Source organism: Sminthopsis crassicaudata, chromosome 2 (assembly GCF_048593235.1).
Source record: "Sminthopsis crassicaudata isolate SCR6 chromosome 2, ASM4859323v1, whole genome shotgun sequence".
Lineage (NCBI taxonomy): Eukaryota > Metazoa > Chordata > Mammalia > Dasyuromorphia > Dasyuridae > Sminthopsis > Sminthopsis crassicaudata.
Genome location: NC_133618.1, coordinates 449,115,134 through 449,142,211, shown reverse-complemented (window position 1 = coordinate 449,142,211; position 27,078 = coordinate 449,115,134). Strand labels below are relative to the sequence as shown.

The window sequence follows — 27,078 nt, the reverse complement described above, 5'->3', positions numbered from 1 at the left end:
CATCCTGTCTACTCTGTGATAATTCCTCATAAACATACTCATTTCTTTCTCTGCAGTCATCAAATCCACTCTCATTATTTGTACTACAGGGGTAGAGGTGCAGGGAAAATAGGGCCACAATGATGAGAGAGCTGAGAATAATAAAAATTCTAATTGAACATGTGGACATTAAAGGTAAATGACATTTAAAAGATAAAACTGTAAATCACAACAGCTAAATTGTCAAACTGAAGAACAGTATTTTAAAGCAATAATCCACATCAATCTGATATAAGAGAAGGATGAATAGCGGACATCAATGTGGTGCAGATGGTCTTGAACCAGGTTATAATGCTGAAGAACCATATGGATTTGAAACACACCACATTTCCTCCCCAAATCTGTTTTTTTGAATCCCTGACCAGAAACAGATTTAGAGGAGACACAGATCTAAAACAAACAAGGCAATCTAGATCTGTAGCAAAATGGATAATAAATCTAAGAGGACAAAAAGTTCCAGGGTCAAGGGCTGAAAGAAAGTAAGTACATCCCTATTCTTCACAGGTTACTGTAAAAAGCTCACCTTTGATGATGTGTCGGACAATCTTGATGGAGCTTCCACGCATGTTTAGGATCTGATGTACTCTTTGGCGAATCTGAGAGAGAAGGAAAGAAAAAAGAAAAAGAAAAAGATTTTTTCTTGTTAGACTCTTTTAGCAAAGTTCTTTCTCCTCCAGTTAATATGCTAAGGATGGTGCCTGTGGCAAAGTAAGAGCATACAAGGATGAAGAAAGAATAGGATAAGTTTCAATAGTATTCTTTTCACATGGTCTACACATGTCAAAAAGAAAGAAGCACAGAAGGTTCTTTACCTGGGGAACACTGGCATTACAGATCTCAGCCATGATATAACAGATGTGCTGCAGGACAAAAAGCCCAGCATCTAAACGACGGAGATAGAATTCATCTTCTATGTCATCATCAATGATCTCTCCTCGACGTACCATATCCTGGAAACAAGGAATAAGCATAAAGATGGAGATGGAAATTCTCTTACATATGTAATACATTCATACCACTCTTTCCAGAATCAAACTAGCTGGTCCTTTGGTCATTTCAGATGCTCCTTGACAATTTTTAACTGTGTGCATAAACTTCCCAGTAATCAGCAATTAATAGTCTTTTTGGATGCAGGATCCCTTATACCCTTAAAAAGTTATTGAGAAGAGAATCCCCACCCTCCCTCCAGATTTATATTATATCAACTAATATATACCAAATTAAGAAGTAAAACATCTTAATATAATTATAAATATATATTTTATTTTAGGGATCCCCAGACCACAACAGACCACAATTTGAGAATTGCTGGTGTATGTTATGTTATTTTACATAACACATTGAAATGAAGTTATTCATTACTATGATCACTGGATCAACAACAAGACACACAATTCTACTTATCCCAATGTGCTTTCCTTATATTCTCGCTACTCAAGCCATCTTGCATTAATGGAGTCATTTAGTATATTATTTTTCAGGTTCTATTCATTTCAGTCTGCATTTATTTGTGTCTCCATATTTTTCCCAAAATAGTAATATTCTGTTATATTCATGCGTCACAATTTCATGCCATTTCCCAATCCATGGGCACTTTGGAATTGTCTTAAATCATTGTATTGTTGTGAATAACCAGTGGATCATCATCCTGTAGTGCTGTTACTATGCATAATGTTCTCCTGGTTTTGCTCACTTCACTCTGCATCAGTTCATATAAATTTTTCCAAGTTTCTGCTTTTCTTTGTATCCCCAATGCAAATACCTGGCACACAGTGAGGGCTTAATAAGTGGCTGGGTAACTTGAATATTTCATACTTATAGGGTCCCACTTCTGCAATGAAGGAAAGAAAGCACATATTCTCTACTCATCTCCAAGGCTAATTCTGATTATACAATTTTCAGTTTTATTGTTTTGTTTACATTATTGGAGTCATTATATGTGTTGTTTTCCTGGTTCAGCCTGCATCAATTTATATAAGTCTCCATATTTTTTCCAATACAGCAATATCCAATTACATTCATGCATCACATTTTCTTTAACCATTTCCAAATCTATGAACACTCTGTTTAAAGTTTGTGGCTACCACAAAAACCCTGATATGAATGTTCTGGTGTATATGAACCTTCCTTTCTGTTTTTTACTTTGTTAGGATGCTATCTAGATAGATCTTATTGCAGAGTAGACTCTTTGAGTCAAAGGTCATGGGCATTTTGGGCACCTTTTAAGCAAAATTTAATAATGCTTTTAGAATGACTGGAAAAATTCACAGCTCTACCAAAAATGTATTAGTTTGTCTGTCTTCCCACAGTCCCTCTAATATTCTTTCCATCTTCTGTCCTCTTTACCAATTTGCTGGTATGTGGTGAAACTTCAACGATGTTCTGATTACTTCTCTTATTATTATTAATTTGAAATAACCTTACATGGCTACTTTATAGCCATTTTGTAATATTGTAATATAACCATATTGTAATTTTTAAATTTTTGACCATTTATCCAATGGAAATGGTTCTTGCTTTAATGAATTTGTGTTAATTTCCTATGTATACTGGGTATCAGACACTCATCAGAAATATTTAATGTACTTATTTTGTTCATGGGAAAGGATTTTAATTTCATACAACTGAAGTTATCTATCTTTTGTGATCAAGGAATGAAATTTTCCAATATGAGATCTATAAGTGTGAAGTAGCTTCATATATAAAGTTATAAAGGCATATACCTAGAAGAGAAAACTAACAATCCATGAAGAGAAAACTCATTCTCCAAAGATATTAGAACTATGTGTGCCCATTAAACTATATTAATAAATCCAGGTTTACTGGAAGTTCCTCTTTTATCATAAAAGACTATATGAGTGTGGGAATGGCATGGCACAATAACCTGGCTGTTCTATTGAAAACTCTACAAGGTGACAGATCATCTGAGATCATTCAGTCATTCTTCATAAGCAACTAAAGTGAACTTTGACTTGTTAAAATATTTTATTGTTATCTATCTATATAATATACACATAGATATATGTATATCCACATATATATGTGTATATACACACACACACACACACACACACACACACACACACAAGTATATTTGGCTTCAAAATATTAATAGAATCAGAGTCCTTCATGATCTATGGAAACTAATTCTCCAGACTGACCTTATATTAGACATATGTTCACACATAAATGACATTCTAACAGAATTGGCTACTTTATACTTTCTCATCATTCTTTCTTGGTGCCTTTGTTCACAATTTTGCCTTCCCTTAAAATATATTCTCTTCCCCTTTAATCTACTGAATTTTTTTATTTTATTCTACTTATTTATTCTACAAAAGGAATGAAATACTACTTTCTTTATTGCTTGATGATTATTTTATTTTTTGACCTTTTACAGTATTTTGCTTTTGTATTTCTCTAATGTGCTTATCAAATAACATTGTATATAAGGTAACTGAATTTGTGCCTCCTCTAAATACCACAAAGACAAGAAACTGATCTAAAATTTCTATCACCTAAGGTAAACAATAGTATGTACTTAAAGTGTGTTGATCAAATTAATGAATTCATAGACCCTCAGAAGGAAGGAAAGGCCAAGACTTCCAAGGTCAACTAGACCATTCTGTATCTGAATAGGGATGCCTTTCACAATGTCCCCAATACAGGAGTCTGATGACCTCTCTGTCTGATGACCTCTGAGGAAGAGGAACCCACTACCTAGGAGAACCCTAGTTTATTTTTGAATAGTTCCAATTGTTATGCCACATTTTCTTTTATTGTCCTGATTCAGTTTCCCTAATTGTCTTGACTCAGTTTCTCTGCTTCAGTTTATAATTATCAGCTCAAAGCTTATCCTGCAAAACCTCCCCTCCCTCTTTATCAGAATATTTGATAAGGAAAATAGATCTTATATTGTAGAATATCAGAATGCCTCTCCCCATTTCAAGCTATGGGAATATCAGATGCCCTCTTATCAAGATGCCTATCCCCATCTCCGGGGTGCCTCCCCCCATTTCTGGAGGTTCACCCCACCTTGTCAGAGTCCTGTTCCCACTCTCAGCACCCAGACTCTGCCCCTGCCTCGATCTACCTCCTGAGTCTGAGCCATGTGTATATAGGTCATTGAGAACTCACATTGTTTGCTGGATTCTTAGAGATGATAGTCTCATTAAGCCCTGGGACCAAACTATGGATCCATTTGGTCCCAGTATATCTCTCCATTTAATAAATTATTACTCTCTAATCTCTATCTTGTCTCAGTTTCTCTGGCATTACACAATTATTTCAAGTTTTTCCTAAATGGGACCTAAATCTGTTTCTTTTTAGTTTCTATATATCCTACTGACTTTTCCTTAAGAATGTACAAATCCAGTCCTTTTTTTCCTTTTTGAACCAGAACCCAGAGAAGACATTAGTCAAAGAATATCCAGCCTAAATTAATGGAACTTCCCATGTACTCTTTCCTTAGTAACATTCTCCTCTAGTTTTGACCAAAATCAAAGAGATCATTCCTTGAATCCATAAACTATTCTACTTTTCATCCCTAGGATCCCTGGGATGCAAGGGGAATACATTATTAAATCCAGAAGACCCCTTATTTATATGCCACTTCATCCATGAAACCTTTCCTGTTCCCTGCAACCTCTCACACTTCTTAACTCTTGTAGCTATTTATAGCTTCCCTGTAGCATTTACTGTACTACCCCATATTGTAAATGACATGCCCCTTTCTCTCCCTCTCTAGACTATAAGCTCTTTGAGGGAAGGAAATGTGACTGTTAATTCATTTTGTATAGCAATTAGCATTGCAGCCTGAGAAGATGGGCTCTGAATAAATACTATCTGACAAAAATTCAATTCAATTCACATATATTTTCTATCTACTATGTGCAAGATTCTGTTGAGTACAGGAATATACAAGATATAAGATAAATAAGAGTTGTCTTTTCCCATATAAGAATGGTGGTGTGGCAAGGCAGATCACAAATAAACAATACAACCAATAAGTATATAGAAGGAGTACAAAGTGCCATGAGAATTCTGAGAAAGAAAATATACCTAATGACTAAGAAGGAAGAAAGGAAAGTTCTCCTGAGGATGTGGTATATGAGTTGCCTAAAGGATGTATCAATTGGCATCAACTGGAAGAAGTGGGGATGGTGAATAGGAGTTAAGATGACATTGCATAAGGCACAAATACACATAGCTAGAAAAGGGTAGGTCAAGTTCAGGGAATTGTTGCCATCCCTTTCTTAATTCTAGGCTGTTTTTCTTTCCTCTTCTTTAATATAGCTTTTTATGAACAAACCTCCCTTGAGTATCCTATTATTTCCCTTTGCTTCCTATTCTCCAAACATTCCTAGGAGCTGGTATCATGGCTATCAGTCATCAACAAGGAGCCCTGGGAGGCTGTTTAGAAGCAGACAGTGCTGTTCTTTATTTGCCCAGGGGGCCAGCCCATAGCAATACAAGTTGGTGTTTTACTTCTCCTTCCTAAAGGATTCTATACTCTGCCAGGTGCTAGTTTAAAAAAGCAAGAGGCTTTTCAAGCTCTAGGCCCTGTACTGCCTTGCAGATCACCAACACTAATTCCCAGGTTCATTTAGTAGCAAATTGTATGGTCATTTTATAATAGCACTAATACTCACATGGTAGTTTAAGTATAAAGTATAAGTATTTGCCATGTATATGGCCATATAAGTATGTATAAGCCATGATATTCAAAGCTTTTAAAAATAAGAGGACCGCTTTCTTTCTCATTTATGCATAATCACAGCTTCCTGCTTTAGGACTCCTAAGTGTCCATAAGCATGGAGAATCGACAGGAAAATAATCTCATTTTCACTGTGTGTTTCGGGGAACCTATTTATAGAATGAGGTAACTAAGTGCTATAGTGTTTTGGGGAAACACAAGGAAGTTCGTCAAAAAAATAGAAAACTCTTGTCTTTGTTCTTGAGGAGTTTTCAGTCTACCTCAGATAACTATGTATGCATGTACAATATCAGAACAATAAAATACAACATTTTCTTAAGTAAAAATGAAGTTCCAAAGGGCCTTTCTGGAAGAAATGTTTTGATTTAGATATTGATCTCTTACAGACATGAACAGGAAATTAGTGGGCTGTGTTCAAATTGATGTGGATGGAATAGAGGAAGCCACAATGAGGAGTAATTAAAGATGATGTCTGAGAAGCAAAGAGGGATCAATTTCTGAAGTGTTTTGAGGAGCTTATATTTGAAATGTTCAGCCAGAGGTTCTTGAGCAGGGGAGGTAGGTGTGGAATCACAATGAAAGCATTATTAGAGCAAGGATATCTAGTCACACAGATGCCCACAAATTAGAAGCAAGTAGAGGTAGGGAAATTAGTTAGAAAACAGCTATAAAAGTTTGGCTATTAGAGTCCAGAATAAGGTAGTGGCTATATGATTTGCAGACAGAAGGTAGATTTCAGAGACTACATATATATAACCTATAGGACACAGAATCAAAATCTTAACAGCTTGGAAGGATCTCAAAGATTATCTAGGTCTGTTCAATCTTTCTTGTTTTTTATTTGAGGAAACTCAGGTAGACATACAGAGTTATAGCAGATGTGGGAAAGAAAAAGAATAAGGAAAATTAAAAAGACCCTTCAGGCAAATCCAAGGGTTGGAAAGGTGGTTAAGCCACTAACAAAAACAGATTTGGGGAAGGGATAAAATTTCAGAGTAAACTCAAGATTTAAGGGTTACATCTCAGTTATCAATAAGACAGAAGTCAAAGAAATGGGAAAAAAGTAGTCCAAGGTCAGAACTGGAGGTACAGAATTGGGAATCATATGCTTAAAAATTAAACAAGCTTTTGTTAAGCACTACACGCTGAGTGCTGGTGATGTTGATGAGGGGAGCCCCAAAATTCTTTCTCTGACTTCTGAGTGAGCCATGAGGTGAAGCACTTAGGAAGCTCCTTGAAAGAGAGATTCTCCTTGAATCCTGCCTCTGTAAAAGGCCCCTCTGAGGGAAACAGGATAAACAGCTTCATTCCACTGATTAAGCTTCCCATTGAATTAAAGATCAGCCTAGAGACACTCATTCTAAGATTCTCTATTTTAATTCCAGCTCAAGTTGCACCAGCCCCCATCAAGAGCAACCCCCAGCTTGTAGTCAAGGCCTCAATTATAAAATGAGCCAACTTGGGGCTTTAGTCTTTGCAGAGGACCTAATATGCCAAGGAATCTCTCTCTCTGACATAGCAGCAACCTTCTGCCCACTGAAATGATATTTTCTTTCAGCAATACACTCTCTTTATCTTTCTTACCTATTTCCCTAACAAGACTTTATATCTCTCTGTTGGGATTTCTCTGCTATAAACTTTACTTCTCTGTCAGGACTTTGCCACCAAAGAATTCAGCCTTTCTATTCAAAGTCTGATTTCTTAATGCCAATAATAAACTTATTTTACCAGTCTAGCTTTTCAGGTTTGTAAATTCTTTTATAAAGGACTTCTGTGCCTCCAGAAGGGGGTACTCCCTGCCCTGCACCGAATCCTAGGGGGAAGCCAAACCTCTTCATTTGGTTCTCTGAACCCCGAACCTGCCACTAACCTCATCATTTAACTCCCTGACCATCAGAAACCCTATCTTCATCAATGTGAGTACAAAGACAACAATTTCTCCTCACAAGTCACACACACACACATAGAGGAGAGGGAGGAGAGGGTGAAGAAGGAGAGAGAGGGGGAGAGAGGGAAACAGAAAGAGGGGAGAGAGGGAGAGGGAGAGAGGAGAGGGAGAGGGGAGAGGGAGAGGAAGAGAATGAGAATGAATAAGTGTAAAGAGAATAAATACTAAACTTAAAGCAAGGTATTTTGGGAGAGAGGACACTAATAGTTGAGGGACATTAGGGAAGGCTAGATGTGAATTTTGGAGTTGATTTCATTATGCAGAAACTTATCATTCTCATAAATGAAGTCATTGCTGAAATTCAGACTCCTCAGCAATGATGGTCCCTTGGGCCCTCCTCTCTCTGATTGGAGAGGGTGGAAAGTGGATATCAGAGAGCTTCTCCAGACCCTAAATCTCTTAAGCAGGACCAGGACATTCACCTCATCACTTCCTACTCAGACACAATTAAGGACTTCATGATCTCCTGAAACTTATGATCCTACAAGATGAAATCAACTCTATAACTCACATCTACTCAGATAATCTTCCAACCCAGATGCAGGACCACTCACACTGCTTGAACCAGGTAACCATTCTTTCCTTCCCCCTTTCAGCTTATTTTTGTGTGTTGTCTTCTCTATTAGATTGTGTGCTTCTTGTAAGTGGAGATGTGTCTTGTGCTTCTCACATCTCCAGTTCTTAATGTAGTGCCTGGCCCATATATCTACTGATTTAAAGTGTGACTCGACTCATAGAGAAGGAAGTTATTCTTGATACTGAAATCCTAGCCCCTGAAAAGACTGAAGCTGGTGGATTCTCTCAAAGTTGTCAACTGTCCTAGAATATAATAAGTGGTTGTCCCCACTAAGACAGTGAATTCCTACAAAAAGGCCACTATCTGTTGAAGGAGGTATCAACTGGACTATGAGAAAGAAAACAAAATGCAAGCAAACAACAAAAAAGTGAAAATATTAAGTGAACTTTTTTTTTTTTAAAAAGAATGGGGTTTATAAGTTTTAAAATAATTTTAATACTTGCTTGAAAGCAATACAGAATGAAATGAATCATTAGAAAGTAAATGGATGAAGATTCTCCAGAAAGGATGAATGAGTGTGTATCATATGTAATCTTCAAGAAAAAAAAAACTGGAGGGGATCTATCTCACACACACACACAAGCTAGATTAAGCAAAGAGCGACTTCTGTGTCAGAATGAGAGAGGAGCGGAAAGAGAACAGAATGGTATAAAGGATTTTTGAGAGGAATAGAAAAGGAGGACACTCATGTCAAATGGCTTCAAATTCCTCAGTAAAATAAGAGTCCAGGTCTTCAGATAGGAGAAAGGAGACAATAGGAGTATAAGAGAGGAGTGAGGAGGAAAGAGGAGACAGTTTGAAATGGTTTTTATGGGGAAGGAGATACACAATTAGGGAGGAATAAAAGACTATCTTGCTGTAATGAGTGCCCAGTTGAAGTTGGATAGCATGAAATAATGATGGAAACTGTGAGTGTGTAAGTCCATCAGGGAATAAAGAACAGAGAGCAAGAGACTAAGCCTAGCCAAATTAAATTAAGTTTCTTCATTTAGGTCAAAAGTGTCCCTGGTGGCTTTTTCTTTCACACAATTTGATCTTTTTCAAAACAAGGCAACTGTGTGCTGTTCTCTAAGGTTTTTCTAAATATGGCTCTTGTGAATCAATAGGGTAAAATCAAAAGTGTAGGGCGAGACTCTACTGCTTTTTTTTCCATCACTTCTAAACTCCGACAAAGCACAAGTAGACATACAGCTTTTAGACACATTGCAGTATATATTCAAAAGCTACATTTTAAAATGCATATCTCAGCTATGACTACAAATCATCATCAAGAAAAAGATCACTGGAGGCGCATTAAATACAGAGAAAGATGAAACAGATATTGGCTGCTGACAGCTCAAATTCTATGCCAGAAGAGCCACAGAAATTGACATGAAATACAACCTGCTATTGTCACAAAAGCAACTTATCTACCCCGTTATAACTCCACAGCTTAAGATGCTTATTGTTGAAGGGCCTCAAGGGTGTTGAGCACATAGCTATCCTGAGTGCTTAGAGTGAAAGGAAAAAAAAGAAATGGGATGGTTTATGTATCATTTCAATGAGAGAAAAGTGGAAAGGTTTACACAATCATTTTCAGCAATTCCTCAGAAGAAAAGGGATGAAAAATGATGAAAATAATAGGTCATATTTATATAACATTTTAATATTTATATAGTACTTATGTTTACTCTCTCATTAGATCCTCATAACAACTCTGGGTGGGTGACAGGTAATATATATATATGAATTTTTTTTTAACAGCTGAGGAAGCTGAATTAAAAAGAGGTGAAATAACTTATCCAAGGTCACAAATGGTTGATAAATAGCATAGCTTACACTCAAACCCAAGACTTCTTACTTCACATCCAGTATTCTGTTTATTATAACTTAATAGTTTCAGATGCCTTTTTTTTTTTTAAAAATAAAGTGAAATGACATCTCATCTCATTTCTAAAAAGATCCCAAGAGTTGAACAAGTCTGGCTTCTTCAAGAAAAGGTTATGCCAGTCTACTTCATCTTTTTCTTTCACTGGATTACTATACCTGTAAATCAAGAGAATGTCATAGATATAGTTAACCTAGATTTTGACAAAATTTCTCATGCTGCCTTTATGGAAAAGCAGGGATAGATGGAGACATGACAGTGCAAATAAGTGGTTTTGGTGCTGGTTGAATGCTCGAACCTAAAAAAATAGTTTTAACACTTTGATATCAACTTGTAAAGAGATTTTAAGTGGAATGTCCTGAAGATCTGTGCTTGACCCTATGCTAACATTTTTATCAATAACTTAGATACCACCTTCAAAAGTATGAATGACACAAAGCAGTGAAGGTTACCTAATACACTGAATAAAAAAGCTGGGATTCAAAAAGACCTCTCAATTCAAAAATGATGCTAATCAATTAGCAGCTATCATTTATTAAATGCCTACTTTGTACAGGTCATTGTGCTAGCTACTGGGGATAGAAAGATAAAAGAAAATCAAAGAAAATCAGTTTTAAGAGCTCAGTCAAGGTGGGAAACAACATGTAAACAACTGTATACAAACAAGACAGATATAGGATATAGGATAAACTGGGATTTATTTCAGAGGAAAGGAAGTGAGATTAAGGAAGACTCAGAAAGGCTTCTTGGAGAAGGTGGGATGCCAGGGAAACCAGGAGGCAGAGATGAGGAGAGAGAATTTTTCAGGCCAGTGAAAATGCTCAGAGCTGGAAGATAAAGTGCTATATGTGAAGACCATGTGGAGGGGAATAAGGTATACAAAGCCTGGAAGATAAGGAAGGGCTAGGTTATGAAAGGCTCTGAAAACTAGAGGAGTTGATATTTGATCCTACAGGTGAAAGGGAGCCATTGGAGTTTACTGAATGGGGGAAGACAGACATGCATTTAAGGGAAGATTAATTTGCCAACTGAATGAAGGATGGGCTGAATGTGGAGGAAAAATTGTGACAGAGAGAACAACCAGCAGGCTGCTGCAATAGTCCAAGCATGAAGTGGAAAGTGTCTGCAGGACAGTGATGTTACAGAGACAGAAACAACAGTATTTGGTCCCTGGATGGATGTGGAGGATGAGAGTGGATAGTGGTGCTATTGTTAAAGCTGTAAGGCTAGGTGCCTAGGAGGATGATGGTAACCTCAACGGTATTATGGGAGTTTAGAAGGAGGAGGTTTTAGATGATTATGTCTATAGACTATCCAGCTTGAGATTTTCAACAGGGAGTTGGACATTCAAATTTGGCAGTCAACTGAGAGGTTAGTAATGGATAAATGAATTTGAGGATCAGCATGGAAAATTATAATTGAATTCATGGGAATTTATGAGATCAACCAAATAAAATAGTACAGAAGAAGAGAAAATGGCCCAGAACAGAGCCTGTGAGACACCCACAATTACTGAGAATGACCGTGGATGAAGATCAAGCAAAGGAAACTGAGGAATGGTCAGATAGATAACAGCAAACTAGAGAGAATAATATCACTAAAACCTAGAGAGAAGGGAGTATCAAGGAAAAGAAGATGACGAGCTGTGTCAGGGGCTGTAGAGAAGTAAAGAAGGATGAGGACTTAGAAAAGGCCATTAGATGAGGCAATTCAGAGATATTTGGAGAGAGCAGTTTTGGAGCCTTCACAAAGATTAAAAATGAGAGAAAAATAATAAAAAACAAACTACCTTGACCGACTAAGAATGATTCAAATCTAATAAGATAAAAAGTAAGAAAGACCAATGTCAAGTCACACATTTGGGGTCAAAACTCTAACTTCACAAGTAAAAATTAAAAGAGGTGCTCCTGAATAACAGTTCCTCTAAAAAACAACTGGGTGTTTCAGTGGATTTATAAGCTCAAAAATCAATAGTATGTGGCCCAGACACCAAGGAAGTTAATATAATCCTAGGTTATATTCAGAGGTATAGTTTTCATGATTAAGGAAGTAATAGCCCTAAGTCAGATGACACTTATAAAAGACTGTTTTCATTTCTGGGCACATGTTAGGAAAGATAATGACAAATTACAGAGTGCCCAGAATAGGGCAACCAAGATGGAGAAGAATTTCTAGCTCAAAGGATGAACTGAGGGTATGGGATGTGAAATACACAGAAGAGAAGATTTAGGAGTGACATATTTGTCTTCAATTATCTGAAGGGTTGTAATATAGAAGAGAGATTAGACTTGTTCTTTTTCGATCCAGATGATAGAACTATGAGCAAATAGTGGAAATTAAAGAAAAACAGATTTAGATTCAATGGTAGAAAATACTTCCTAAAAATTAGAGCCCTATGCCCTTTTGCTAAAATAGTTAACTCAAATGGGGACAGCCTGCCATGCTCCCATATAGCTATTCCTGTAAAGCTCTAAAGTTTGCACCTAAGAGATCCAAAGAGAAACTACAATAAATAACTTCTTAAATCCCAAAAGTCTACCAGGCGCCTAAAGGCAATAAGAAAAGGAGCTACTTAAGCAAAGCTCCAAAGACTAATGACGGCTAGTGGCATATATAGCCTAAAGACTTTACACTAGATACAGTTAGAGCAGAAAGCTACCTTGAGAAAGTACCAGGGTTATCAGAAAGACCCTGAGTAAAGCACTTTGGAACCTCCTGGAAGAGCAGAAGAGCAGTATGAAGCAGCAATGTTAAGAACTGGAAAAACCAAAGTTTTTCCTGAGTCACCTAAAAGGATCCTGAAAATCCAGAAGGGCAGAATCTTGGGAAATGGAGGTTAATGCAAGAAACCATGTGATTCAAAGTAGCATCAATCACTCATCTGCATTCAGCATAACCCATTTCTAGTGCAAAGCCTCAACTATCAAACAAAAACTGGAATGATGCAAAATTTAAAAAAAGAAGAAGAAGAAGAAAACATAAGATATTTGATAACCAAAACAACTGACCTGAAAAGTAGGTCAAGGGAAAAAAAAAGGAATTATTAAATTCCCCCCAAACCATAACAATAACAACAAAAACTGGATACAAAATAAATCTTAAATGAAATAATACTCAGATCTGCTAGAACTAGATGACAAAGTGGAAACAGAAATAATCCACCAGTCATCTTCTAAAAGAAATCCCCAAAGGAAAAGTCCCAGCAATATAATAATCAAAATCCAGAGCTCACAGATTAAAGAATATTGAAGTATACAGCAGGAAGCAGTTCAAATAGCAAAAACTAGTCAAGATCACAAAAGACCCAAAAAACTTTATTTCAAAATGCAAAAAACCAAAAGCTTACAATAAAAAAATAAGTTAACCTAAAAAAAAAAAAATGAATGTAATCTGACAGGAGGAAAAGGTGGACCTTTTGAGGAACAGGGATCTTTTGAAAAATTTTTATTAAAAAATTATAATCAAATAGGAATACAAATAAGAGTCCAAAGAAACTATATAACTGGAAGGATGATTTAGGGCTAACATTGTAATACAAAGAAAAGAAACAAGTATCCCTTCCAAACTATAATTTCTTCAATGAATACTGAATGTAAAATAAAGATGGGGTGGGGAAAGAGGAACTGGAGGTGAATTGGTTATTAGTTCTGAGGATTTTAAGAGGAAGGGAAAAAAAGGAGGGTGGAGTGAGGTTTTAGTGTTAAAGGTAGAATACAAATAATGGGGAGAAAGAATGGGACAGACACTTGGCTGTTTTTTATAAATGGGAATTCTCATAGTGAAAATATATAAACATGAAAGACAGAGTCTGAAGAGAGTTGGTATCAATCACATCAATCTTCTTATTAGATATGGACAAAGTTACACAGTTTTGTGTAGAAATATATCAAACTAACAAGAAAAAAGGTGGGAATGGGAAAAGGGGTTAAGAGAGAGAATAATATTGGAGAAGGATAGCAAAGTAGAAAAAACTTTCTGATCTTGAAAGGGATTAAAAGGGATAAAAAAAGAAAAAAGAAATCGAATTAAAGAGAGGCCATCTTGGATTGCCTCTTAGATAACTGGGGAATGTGTGAACAAATTATTGTATGTGAATATAATGGAATATTATAGTACTGTAAGAAATGATGGAAGGGATGATTTCTTTTTTTAAATTTTATTTTTTAATTAGTTTTATAATTATAACTTTTTTTTGACAGTATATATGCATAGGTAACTTTTTACAACATTATCCCTTGTACTCCCTTCTGTTTCAGAATTTCATACAGTATTGTTGTTGAAGTGTATAATGATCTCCTAGTTCTGCTCATTTCACTTAGCATCAGTTGATGTAAGTCTCTCCAAGCCTCTCTGTAGTCAACCTGCTGGTCATTTCTTACAGAATAACATTCCATAACATTCATATACTATAATTTACCCAACCATTCTCCAATTGATGGACATCTATTCATTTTCTAGTTTCTAACCACTACAAAAAGGGCTGCTACAAACATTTTGGCACATACAGGTCCCTTTCCCTTCTTTAGTATTTCCTTGAGATATATGCCCAATAGTAGCACTACTGGATCAAAGGATATGCACAGTTTGATAACTTTTTGGGCATAATTCCAGATTGCTCTCCAGAATGGTTGGATTCTTTCACAACTCCACCAACAATGCATCAATGTCCCAGTTTTCCCACATCTGGAAGGGATGATTTCAAAGAATCATAGGGTGTAATGTAGAGTGAAGTAAATTAGAAACAGGAAAACAATTTATACAACAACAACAATAAAGACAAACAACTTAGAAAAACTTTCTTAAGAACACTGTTCAATGCAATTACCAAATAATGTATTCAAAGTATCTATGATGAAATGTATAATTCACCAACAGACAGAGAGGTAAGGGAAAACATGGTCACTAAGTGGATTCATTTTGCCTAACTAAACTTATTTGTAGCAAAGAACTTTCTTCCCTATAAAAGTGATTTTTAAAGTTATTTCTCCTTATTAATGGGGAGAATGGGGAGATTGGGGGAATGGAGGAGAGGAGGAGAAAAAATAATAGTGATATGAAAAAAAGGCCGTCATAACACTTTACAATGCATAAAAAAGGAACAAATTTCTGAAAGTACAGATAAGCAGGATGGTTTTGAAAATAATGCATAGTTATACATTTTTTAAAAGCAAGATGAATGAAATGGAGATTCATGGTTTTATATGGAATCAATATTTTTCTGCATTCCGCTGTTATATAAATTTTTTTAAGTGTTTACGTTCAGAAGTAAAAAAAAAAAATTATAGCTATACACGAGCAGAATGTATTGTCTACACCTTGGGTTTAACAGTATGTACTTTACTCCTAGAAGACCTCAAAGAAAACCCAATGACCACTTATCCAATATGATGTACAATGGAGTATGAGTCAGGCATGGGCTGAGTTACACAGATTCAGTAAATTCCTCTAACTCAGGGATTATGTGATACTCTCTTCTCCTGTTTAATTTCAAATATTTCTGGTATTGTAGATCAAGGAGTCCAATTTCCTATATTTTTGCTACACAGATCCAAGGTACAAAGATCATGGTCCTACCAGAAGCAAAAAAGGCTAAAAAAACAAAATACTAGCTTGCATTTCCACCCCTGGCATTGAGGGTATTATTCTTTAGTGATTCCTAAGAAACTTGCTCAAAAACTATATTTAGACATCCACATCACTGATCTCAACACTAAATACCATAGGCATGATGCTCATAAACTAAAGCAAATTCATAAACAACCAAACTCTTGGCCTTAGAGAACTAGAACTAGTTTCTGTCACTAAATCCTAATAATAACATTTTTTCTAAGTAATGTATACTGTTCACACGGTCTAAAACTATTACTGATAAATCACAAGAATGGTTGTTTTGATGTAAAAACAATTCTAGCCTGGAGTTGCTCACAGGTGTCACACTAAGAATCTACAATCCATAGTGCCAATCAACTTCCCTTCTCATCAAAAAAATTGAATTTCCCTTTGGCAAAGAGACCAGTTCTGGATGTGTATCATCACCCTCATTGTTTCAAAATGGCCTGAAAATCCAAAATTAGCCCCAACTCAATAAGGACAAAAATTACCACCAAAAAAAAAAAAAAAAAAAATCCAAGAATCAAGTAGGGACTTCATACGATTCATGGATACTTTTCTTTGTACAACATTTCTATGAAAACTTAGATGCACAGGGAATAGCATTTAGAATGCAAGCAACAAAGTTGTGACTCTCTTTGGGAAGGGTAGAGTTGAACTGTAATCTTTATGTCATATAACAAGTTTTGTCTATATAATTTACTTTTCATAGTATTTTCCACGTAGCAATTTCATCTGAATCTTACAATAATTTTGGTTGAGGAAGATACAAACAACCACTATTATTCTCATTTTATAGATGGGGGAACCTCTAAAACATAATGAACTTTGGTTATGGAACTGAAGTTACACTGAGTCATAGATGGCACCAGGATCTGAATAGAGACCTCTTGTCTGCAAGTCTAATGATTTTTTCCTCCACATTACCCTACCTCAATACTTTAAACTGTCAAGAATCATAGTAAGATAGAAAAGTCATTAAAAAAAAAGGAAAAGGACCTCAAAGGCAAGGTAGAATAAGGCAATGTGGAGTTAACAGGAAGAGCCAGCTGAACTTGGGACTTAGTGATCCCATATAACTTATTAACCTCTTCAGGTCTTAGTTAATTCACCAGTAAAATGAGATAAAAATACACTAGCTCAAGGACTGTTATATGTAAAGCTTTCTCTATATATCTTAATGTACTATATAAATGCAAATTATTATCTAATTTAACTTATCCCTGAATATTAATTTCCCTTTATACTACCCTTAGATAAATAGTCATTCAATCTGCAACTGAAAATCTCAACTGAAAGTGAACCATTCTACAGAGATAACCCATTCCACATCTGGATTTGTCCTAACTTCTGTCATATTTTTCTTTTATGTCAAGCTGAAATCTGTCCCATTTGCACCTTTTCCCACTACTGTTAGTTCTGTGTTTTGAGACCATTCAGGACAATTCTAATCCCTCTTCCTAATGACAGTTATTCAAATACTTGAATAACTTTGTTCTTTGGAAATCCTGTCTTTTCTAGGCTAAATGTGGCTAGTTTCTTCAAATAAAACTTGTATGGCATGGCCTCCAGAGTTTTGAGCCTCCTAGTTACTTTTCTCAGGATGTACTTGGGTTTGTACAAGTTTTTCCTAAAAGGGGGTGCCTAGAATAAGGCAAACTAAAAAGCTACAGAGGAGATTGTTGCCACTCTACTATTTTAAAGGAACACTTAAGAAGCACTCATTCAGGGACTGGGGGAAGGGGAATAAACATACAAACTCTTTTAGGGTTTTCTTTTAATATGATGTTTTCATTTCTATTCTTGAGGCTTTTAAAAATAAAGATAAGATTTTCCCATCACATACTCAACAATGAACAAACCAACACATAAAATGTAAAGTCACCTAGATAAATCTATGAATTAATACGTTTTTCTGGAAAAAAAAATCTAAAATGAAAATCTAGTGCAGGGGGTGAAAATTCAACACATCGTCTTAGTGGTAAAGGAAAGCAAATGGATGAATATCCATACAGATTTGATTTTATGGATTCCATAAGAAAAAAAATTGAATAAAACCTTAGCTGATAATTCTCTGAGGGTAAATAGACTATAATTTACAACAGGAAAAAAAAAAAACAGAATGGATCTGGTAAAATAAAAAGACAGAGCTCCAAAGATATATAAGAAGGAGGCATGTGCAACACTAAGATGCCATTTTTGGATTGAATTTCCCCCCAATCATATTGACACCTAAAATGTTGTTAAAATATCTTCTGAAGCACAATCAAATAATCACCTTAATGCTTGCCTTCATCCCTAAGCTGTCAAGTTGTGAACTTCTAAATGAGTACACAAATGCCATTTTTAATATGCCACCAATAGACACTGTGCTGCCTCCTTACTGATGGAAGGAGAGAACTATAAAATGGGATGTTATTAAGGTAACATGAATCTCTCTTGCATTAATGAAGTGGGACATGACTCAGAAACTAAAGATGAAGAGTAATCTGATGTCACCATATAAGGCAATAACATTTTTGTTTATATTCTCCAACATTCTGTAAGTGACTGGTTATTCCACTCCCAAAGGGAAACTGATGCAACTTCAGAAAGTTATGAAAGGTGGTATCAGTTTAACTGTGTATAAGTTTGATCTCAAAAATGGGTCATAAAATCCATTCCCTAAACATATACCCTAACTCCCAAATCTACTAAATATCTTCAGTTATAAACATAATGTTGCCCAGAACAATGTTATTTTATGACAAAACATTAATAAATTATAGTTAACCATGTAACATAACCATGCTAAATTTGTTCCTAAGAAACTCAGTGTCAATTTTGAAGTCATTTTATATAATGCTATATTTTTAAGTAACCAATCAACACTGTAATGCCACCAAGTAATCTGAATCTGGAACAGCTAGTTTCATAAAAATAAAGTCCAACACAGTCACAGGTGTCATGTTCTAATTGAATATACAATAACAGAATAAATACAAAGACATGGGCCTAACTTTTAAAAATACCACCATTCTGATTTTACACATGCAGATCCATATGGATGCATACAGAGAAAAAGAATTATCTCATTATCTTTCTTTAGTGAAGACAAAATAATAAAGAAAAAAGGAAAAATATGGAGCTTTTCAGCCTAATTTGGATAGCATTACTACAGGGCAAAAGCTTATTTTAAAAGATTGCCCTTGGTGAGTTGGATGAATGAGAAAGAAAGAAAAATAAGGTTCTCAGTAAGGTTAAGTGATCATCCTGTGATAATTCAACTAATAAGCACCTGGGACAAAATTTGAACTTGGTTCACCTGATTCAAATTGGTACAGACCTCTAATCCTTCTGCCATGAGGCCACTCATTTTGTAATCTCCAGGACAAAATATAAGCCCCTGAATTCTAACATTTAAAGTCATTCACAGTTTGATTCTGACATAATTTTCCAGGCTTATTTCAAATTACTCCCCTTCACACAATCTCTGTTCCAGCTAAACTGGACAACTAGCTATTTCTCAAACTCAGCAATCCACCTCCTATTCCCAGGTCTCCATACAATCTAGCTTCCATTCCTGAAGTAGATTATCCTCTTTACCATTACTTCTTGGAATTTTTCTCTTTATACAAAGTTCAGAGCTCAGGTACCACTTGCAATATAAGTAGTTTTTATTTAAATGTTGGTGGTTTTTCTTTCCTTAATTTATCTATTTACTTAGTTATAACATTTTCCTTCCCCGTGGAATCTAAGTACCATGAAAACTGCTATTTTGTTATTTTTGTATTGCCAGTATGTAGTGCTCTGCATAAAGTAGGAGCTTAATAAATGTTTGATGAACTGCACTGAAAAGATTAAGAAGCCTAAAAGGTCACATGGTCCTGAAATGAACCAATAATTAAAGGAAAGTATAAATCATAAATCTCACATTCCATTTTAATTCAACTAATATAGTAGAATAAGTACACAATTTTATTACTATCAGGGATGGAGAAAAGACAGGAAATGAAGGAATTACCATTGGAATACTGAGATTGAAAATTAGACAATAATCAATTTGTTTCAAATTCTAAATTAGCATAAGGTGATTTAAAAACCAATCATAATGACTTTCTAAATCCATGAGGAGGTAGGCTATGATAATAATAGGGCACTATTACTACTAAGTTAAAAGACAAATTCAGGATGCTATAAAAAAGTATTCTGTTGTATTATTAAAATCTGACTTCTTAGAAGGCAACAAAGTGATGTTTTGGGGCAAGGGAAGCAAATGGAGAATTAATGGAAAGAATTAACAAAATCTCCTATATCACAGATACAAAGTTCCAAAAGGATTTCACCAAACCATAAGGAAGATTTTGGTAAATTCATCTTGAGGCCAGAAAAAGGGCATTAGATCCCAGGTGTAATTAGAAGAAATGTGACAACTCCTACTTAATTGAAACCATGATGCTCTAAGGATATGACAAGATGAGCAGAAGCTGAGCACATGGACAAAATAAGGAGATTTTTTTTTCTTTTCCTCAAGAAGTCTTTCAGAATCAGGCTGACACAATAAATACACATAATGTCACGTGTTATCAGAAGAACTCTGGACAAACATGTAGGATCAGTCCTATCCTAGCCAGAACAGCAGGGCTACATCTAGGTCCTATCAATACAACAGCTCTGTGCTAAAAAGTATGCCCAGGATAAAAATTATTCCTTTACATTTAATTCTGTACAAATAATTATACCTGTTTCCTAGATGTTCAGATAGACTTGTGCCTCTGTTAACAAGTGGACAAAACAATTTGTGACTGCTAGATATTATTGATTAGTTATAGTGTCCAATGTTCTCAATTAGAAAACAGAAACTAAATGATATATACATTATATTTTAATAAGAAGGAAAGAGAAAATTGTTCAGAAGCTTCTAAGTGCTTCCAAATCAGTCTCTCCACATATTAATTCCCTTGCTCCACCTCCTTTCATACAAATCAAGCCATCTTAAACTAGTTTCAAATGCCAGGAAAATATTAAAAGGCTGTTTAAGACATCAAATTCTGTGGACATCATTTCAATACAAGGAGTCCATCTTTTCCTTTCCAAGGATAAGGCCTGAAACGATTTAACTGTAGCACAATTAGCATGTAATTTGTAAGTCATTACAGTGCAAAGTATGTGGTGAGAACACTTTATTGAATAAACCTGCTGAGCATAATTTTCTCAGGAACTAAAAAAAGGAAAATCTTTCTCTTGGCCTTTCCTCCCCTTTTTAAAAACTGCTGTTAGTACCTCTGTAATTACGTCTCCTTTCAAACAGTTAGGAACCAGGGGTGATCTGCATTTCTGCCTAAAAGGAGCTTTATAGGGCAAAACATCTTCCATGTAATGTAGGGCTATATGTTCTGGGCTTAATTTTGGTGAGCATTTGGATGAAATCTGCTGAGACAAGCATTCCTGGATATTTAAAGATTGAAAAGAGAACCACCATTCAGTGTAAGAGTCTTAAGAAATACAAGTTCTTTAAAAGTTTGGGTCAAATTCTGTTAACAAAATAACCCAGGGGACTTGCCCAAATTCTTTTGTGGCTCTGGGCTTTGGTAGAGATGAAATGTCTCTAAATTGGCTAAAAAGAAGTGGGCTGCTAGCTGTGACATGGAAATCTTTGTAGGCCAAAGGTTTGTTCCCCCCCCCCCCATAATCTGATTTGAGCCTAGTGTACAAAATGATCTTCCATTTTTGTTTTATAAACTCATGGTTAAGATGGATTCTCCTCCTTAACAAATATTCTTAGATAAATATACCCTTGTAGACCAGGACTATGTTGTATTTTTTGATGATGCCAATTACCATAACAGAAAACAAAGTTAAGGGGTGAAAAAGAAAGTAGGCTTTTTGACATAAAATATGCATATCCAGTGACTGATATACACTATTCCTCCACCTCTATTCCACCACAAATATTTAACTTCTATGAATAACTCAAATTTAAAGAAACCAGAAGCACAAGGGCTAACATTTTTGGAATAGACTCTCTAATCCAGCTACCCTGATCTATTTGCAAGGTTCCAAACCTGCTCTCTCTACTTTCCTATCTTTGTGCCCAAACTGTGAATGCCAAATTCTACTGTGCTATCCTTACTTATTTGCCCCCAGATTATTCTTTAGACTCTACAATGCCCTCTTCATCCAGGAAGCTCACTCCAATCCTTGAATCATCAATCTCAACCAACCTCTAACTTGCAGTCTTACTCTGTGATTGGATGACTCCTGCCATACTGTCAATTTAAGGAGGGTGCCTAGATCAGCACCTAGGCCAGCCATGCCTCATTTCTCCTAGGACTGCCTCATAAGTTAGGTATTCCTCAATTCTTTTCCCATCAGATTAAGAACAGCATTTGGCACCTGGCTAAGTGCTTAAATAAATGTTGACTGACTAACTTTAGCCTCAAAATTATCTTTATACTTTTTAATCTCAGTTTAGATCCCATCTCTTTCATAAAAACTTCCTTAAAACTCTACACTGAAGACTTTTGGTTGAAAATTAGTTCTGTTTTCTCTGAATTTCTATCGTATTTGGCAGTTAGGTGGTAGACAATGCTCAGTAAAACCCTAGATCACATTTGGCTTCCAATACTTAATAGCCATGTGATCTTGGGCAAATCATTTAAGCCCTGTTTGTCACAGTTTCCTCAATTGTAAAATGAGAATAATAGCACATACCTTAGAGGATTTTTCTAAGAATCAAATGGGATAAGATTTATAAGCCACTTAGCTAAGCATCTGACATACAGTAGGTGCTACATAAATGTTTTTTTCCTTCACATTTCCCTAGATAAGGACTATACTATCCATATGGCACAGATCACTTTCTACCTTGTTTTGTTATATGTATACTTATAACTACATGTACATAAAACATGTGTCTTACCTTATACAACTAAATGTGTTCTAGAGGCTCTTCTATAACTATTTGCTGAATGATGACAATCTCAAGTTTTCGACTATACACTCTGATTAACCTCAAAATATGGATACCTACATCGTATTTGTAATGAGGTAAAAAAGAAACCTGACTTTGGACACTCTAGCAAGGATTGATCTGAATCTCATTATGGTTTACTTATACTGAAAATTTCATAATGGATAAAGGAAAATAAAACCATACCTAGCTTTATAGCTAATCTCACCCATTTTTTGCAAATAGTTTTGACATATATACAAATTCAAATATAATGGGAAAAAATTCTCATCAAAAGGGAGTAAGGTGGAGACAAAAACAGCAGGGTAAAGCCGTTTTGCTCTAAGCCATGTTACATTTGTGAAGCAGCAGCCATCCATATGGAGTCTGAATGCTGGCAGCGAACTCGACTCACAAATTCATCCCTCACCCATGTGTCTCTTTGAGCAGCAGTGAAGCTGCTGAGTACTAATGGTCTTAGAATGTTTGCCAGTGCCCAGCAAAATGGCCTTGGCATCAAAGAGACAGATGTTGCCGGAAAATGGCAGGGGCATTGGAGCCCATAGCACATAGGGGCTCCTTGTATGCTGGGGAGAGTGGCTGTAGTGATTACTTTCCGTCAGTGCTAATCAATTTCACACCCTCTTCAATGCTGATACAGATAATCTTGTGGGAAGCAGGCCAAGCTTACAAACAGTTCTGCAAGCTGCTTCCTGATTCCCAACAGCTTACTTGTTCTCTCCTCAAAACTCTGTTCCAGCTTTACCTCAAAGAAAGTGCTAGTTGGTAACAGGACTCAAACCACTCCGATTTTAATTTGGGGATTATATTGCGTGAGAATTTAACCCTGGGCTCAGAGCTAGCTAACTAATCTGAAAAAAACCCTCAAAGCAGTAGATTTTCCAAAGGAAAGTGAGAAAGATTAGAAGTCAGTCATCAATTGTCAGTCAGTGAATTTTACAGTGTTCACAGTTTTCTTTTGTTTTTTTTTCTGGCCACTTCGGGGTTATGTAACTTGCCCACACAGCTAATAAGTGTTAAGTGTCTGAGACCAGATTTGAACTCGGGTCCTCCTGACTTCAGGGCTACCAACTCTATCCACTGAACCACTTAGCTGCCCCTCACATTGTTTTCTTAATGAAATACAAAAAGTGAGAACAACAACAAAAAAAATTTAGGAGCCAGCTAGAGCTTCATCCAACAGAAAATGCCAATGATGCTAGTCCCATTTGACTTAGTGCTAGAACTTTGCATATTTCAATGGACAACTTAATTTGTTTCTAATGATAGAATCAGAGAACCTGAGATCTAGAATACAAGGGATATACTGTCTACCCTCCTACTTCAAAAAAGAATATCCTCTCCAGCATAAGAGACAGGTAAATAAGCATAAATGAAAATATAATCCCTTTTTCACATAACAATTTTAGATGCTTGAAGGTAATAAATACATCTCTCTCCACTCCCAATCCATTTTTCAGGCTAAAACATATCTATTTCTTTCAATTATGCCTCATCTAATGCAATAGCAGAGCAGGTTTAGTTGGTAAGACTTACTAAGAGACTTGGATTGAGTTTCTCAAAAGAAGGGGTTTTATTATTGCAAAAGCAGAATTGAACCAAACAGCATCAGAAAACTAGTTGGTCAGAGGAAGTATTATTGGTGTGTTTATAGCAAGGCCTATCTCCTTGCAAGATAAGGATGTTTATTCTTTAACCACTGGTCAGAAATTGTCAAAACAAAATTCTGGAAAGATGTAGCACAACCCAAGCTTCCCACAACCTTTTTATCAGGACTCATACTCCCTGCACCTGATTGCATAGGCAACAGCATCTTTGTTTTTTCTTGCAATTAGCTGCTCATGCATGAACTAACAGAGGCCCTGTTGAGGCCTATTCCACTGACATTTCCTCCTGTCTCATCTTTCTGGTTTTCCTGCTTGGGACATATTCCAACTTGCGAATATCCCTCTTAAAATAAAGTAGCCAGGAATGAAAGCAAAGATATAGGTTGTGATTCAACAATGGTTAAAATTTTCATTTTATAGGGAATGTATCCTTTCAAATTTTAAATAATCTTTAAGTATTTATCATGTATTAAATATTATACAGTAATAAAAGTGAGATAGGAAATGAGTCTGAGATTTACAACTCAGATGGTGGAATGAATGGCAGTGGACAGATCAGTTCTAACTACTTCAGCAAGGATCCCCCCCCCAAAAAAAAAAGAGTAATAATTGAGAAATCAAAGTAAAACAATTCCAAATGCCTTTTTTCAGGTCTGCACAGATCTGCACCAAAAGGACATCTAGAAACCTATAGGCATTAGGTTAGGGATACAGACAGCAACATCTGGAGCTTGCAACTATATATTTGAAAGCCAGGTAGAAGCCCAAACCAGGGGTAAATGAGAGAAACTAAAAGGGTCTACAGTTATGTTGCACTGATACCAGACAGTGTTTAGGAGGCAGTGAAGCTCAGACTTCAATTTAGGAGGTTGGGGATAGGGATAACTATCAGAAAATATCCTAGAAGAGATTGGGCCTTAACAGTTCTAAAAGTACATTTCAATGACCTCTTTGAAGAATATCATGCTCAGTGTCCAGAGGGAAGAACATATATCAGGTCTAAATAAGGCGAACATTTCTTTTAGAAATGTTGCAGAACCTGGCTCTGCCACAAAGCCCCAATTCAGGAAATAAGGCTGGAATTATGAGTAAACAGAAGGCGGCGATGATCAAGACACAAACGTAAAAGAAAAGATTAACTCTATAACAACCATGAGCAAAACCACAAATGAAAATGAATCTGTCCATGACTTAAGAAATGAGACTGGAAGAAAGCATCTGAATAGATCAGTACCTAAAGTTCATTTTAGTAGTCTATAGAATTTATATGATTTATAATAGATTAGCTTTTTTCTCCCCTATTACTTTCTTGTAGAAGACCTTTTTAACATCAAGAAGTCTGAATGTAGAATGAACAGAAAACAGATGTGCCATCCAATTTGAAGGTGGTATCCCATGATACCACAAATAGTCAACTGGAAGGCCAAAAATTCTGTAAAATAAGAAAAGGGGTTGGCTAGTCTGAAGAATGGGTAGAAGTTGGCTAGAAGAAAGAATGAACACAAAATAATAAATGATGGTATTTGGTGGATCCATGTTCTCACTGTGTCAAGTACTGACAAACATGAATTAATAACTGAAAGAAAAGAATAAAAAAGTCAGAACATTAAAAAAAGTCACTGTTAGTCAAAAATGAATAAGTAAACATTTGAAGAATTAGTAGGTATGAGTACTACAGGGCTATTGAGTACTACCGGGCTATTTGGAAAATTAGGATCAAGAACAAAAAGAAGTTTAATAGAACAATGAACTGAAACTTAAAGGATGAAATTAAATAGTATAAAAAGTAAACTCCTATATCCAGATTCAAAAAATCAACTGTACAAATACAAAAGCTATATCTAGAAAACAGTACAAGTGAAAACAAACCAACCAACCAACCAACCACTGGGGATATTACTGAACTGCAAATACAATGAGTCACATAGTGATAAAGAAACCCTCCAAACTGATCCAAACTTAAGATACATTAATATTAGTTTTACACCAACTTAGGTAAGAATTCCAATGTACTTTGCCCTAATCAAACGACATCTGGAATACTATCTTCAGTTCTAGACTTCTTTTTTAAAAAAGGTCTTCAAATCTGAAATATATTCCAAAAGAGGTTTACCATGATGGTTAAGGGGTCCATTCCAACTGTGCAATTCTAGAGTTTTAAAATACAAAATATAAATTACTCTGACTGTACTCATAATGAAAAAGGTATACCTAAATATAAACATTGTAAGACACAAGGCAGATTATGGTAGGAGATATAAAAAGACAACTGAGTTAGTAGTATGTCTACTACAAATGCTTCATCACCTGCCTGTGTAGCAATTTGTACTTCCATTTTGCTATTATAGTCTATAGTTATTATATTTCCCAATGGACTATAAGTTCCATTAAGGCAGGGACTATGTCTTAATTATCTTCCTATATCCCCAAGTACCTACACAGTGCTTTGCACATGGTATGTGTTTAATAAATGGTTGCTAAACCACTGAATGACTGTTTAATGAAGTATGGCATACAAAATGGCTCAGAGAAAGAAGGTATGTACAGCTTCCATTATACTGCTAGCCATACAAATTCATATACTCCAAGCATATATAACAGCTCTTTAGAGGCCTCCTGCCCATCACAAGCATTGAACTAAGGATCAAAAAGACTGACTTCAAAGGCTCAAACACGAAATCTTGAAGCATACACTTTAGAGGCAGCAAAAGAAGAATGGGATGATGCAACTATCAGAATGAGATACAAGGGACAGTTTCAAA

The 27,078-nt window shown here is 35.7% G+C and overlaps 1 protein-coding gene across 4 annotated transcripts in view; it reads right to left on the bottom strand.

Moving 5' to 3' along the window:
• The window catches only part of CTNNBL1 (catenin beta like 1), a 220,317-nt gene that overhangs the window by 16,293 nt on the left and 176,946 nt on the right, over positions 1-27,078 (bottom strand). For all 4 annotated transcript variants that reach the window (XM_074292697.1, XM_074292699.1, XM_074292698.1 and 1 more), the window contains exons 14-15: positions 852-989; positions 563-635 (exon numbers count right to left, since the gene is read on the bottom strand). In XM_074292697.1, coding sequence (XP_074148798.1) covers positions 563-635; positions 852-989 — 211 coding nt within the window. The remainder of the gene's footprint in view (positions 1-562; positions 636-851; positions 990-27,078) is intronic.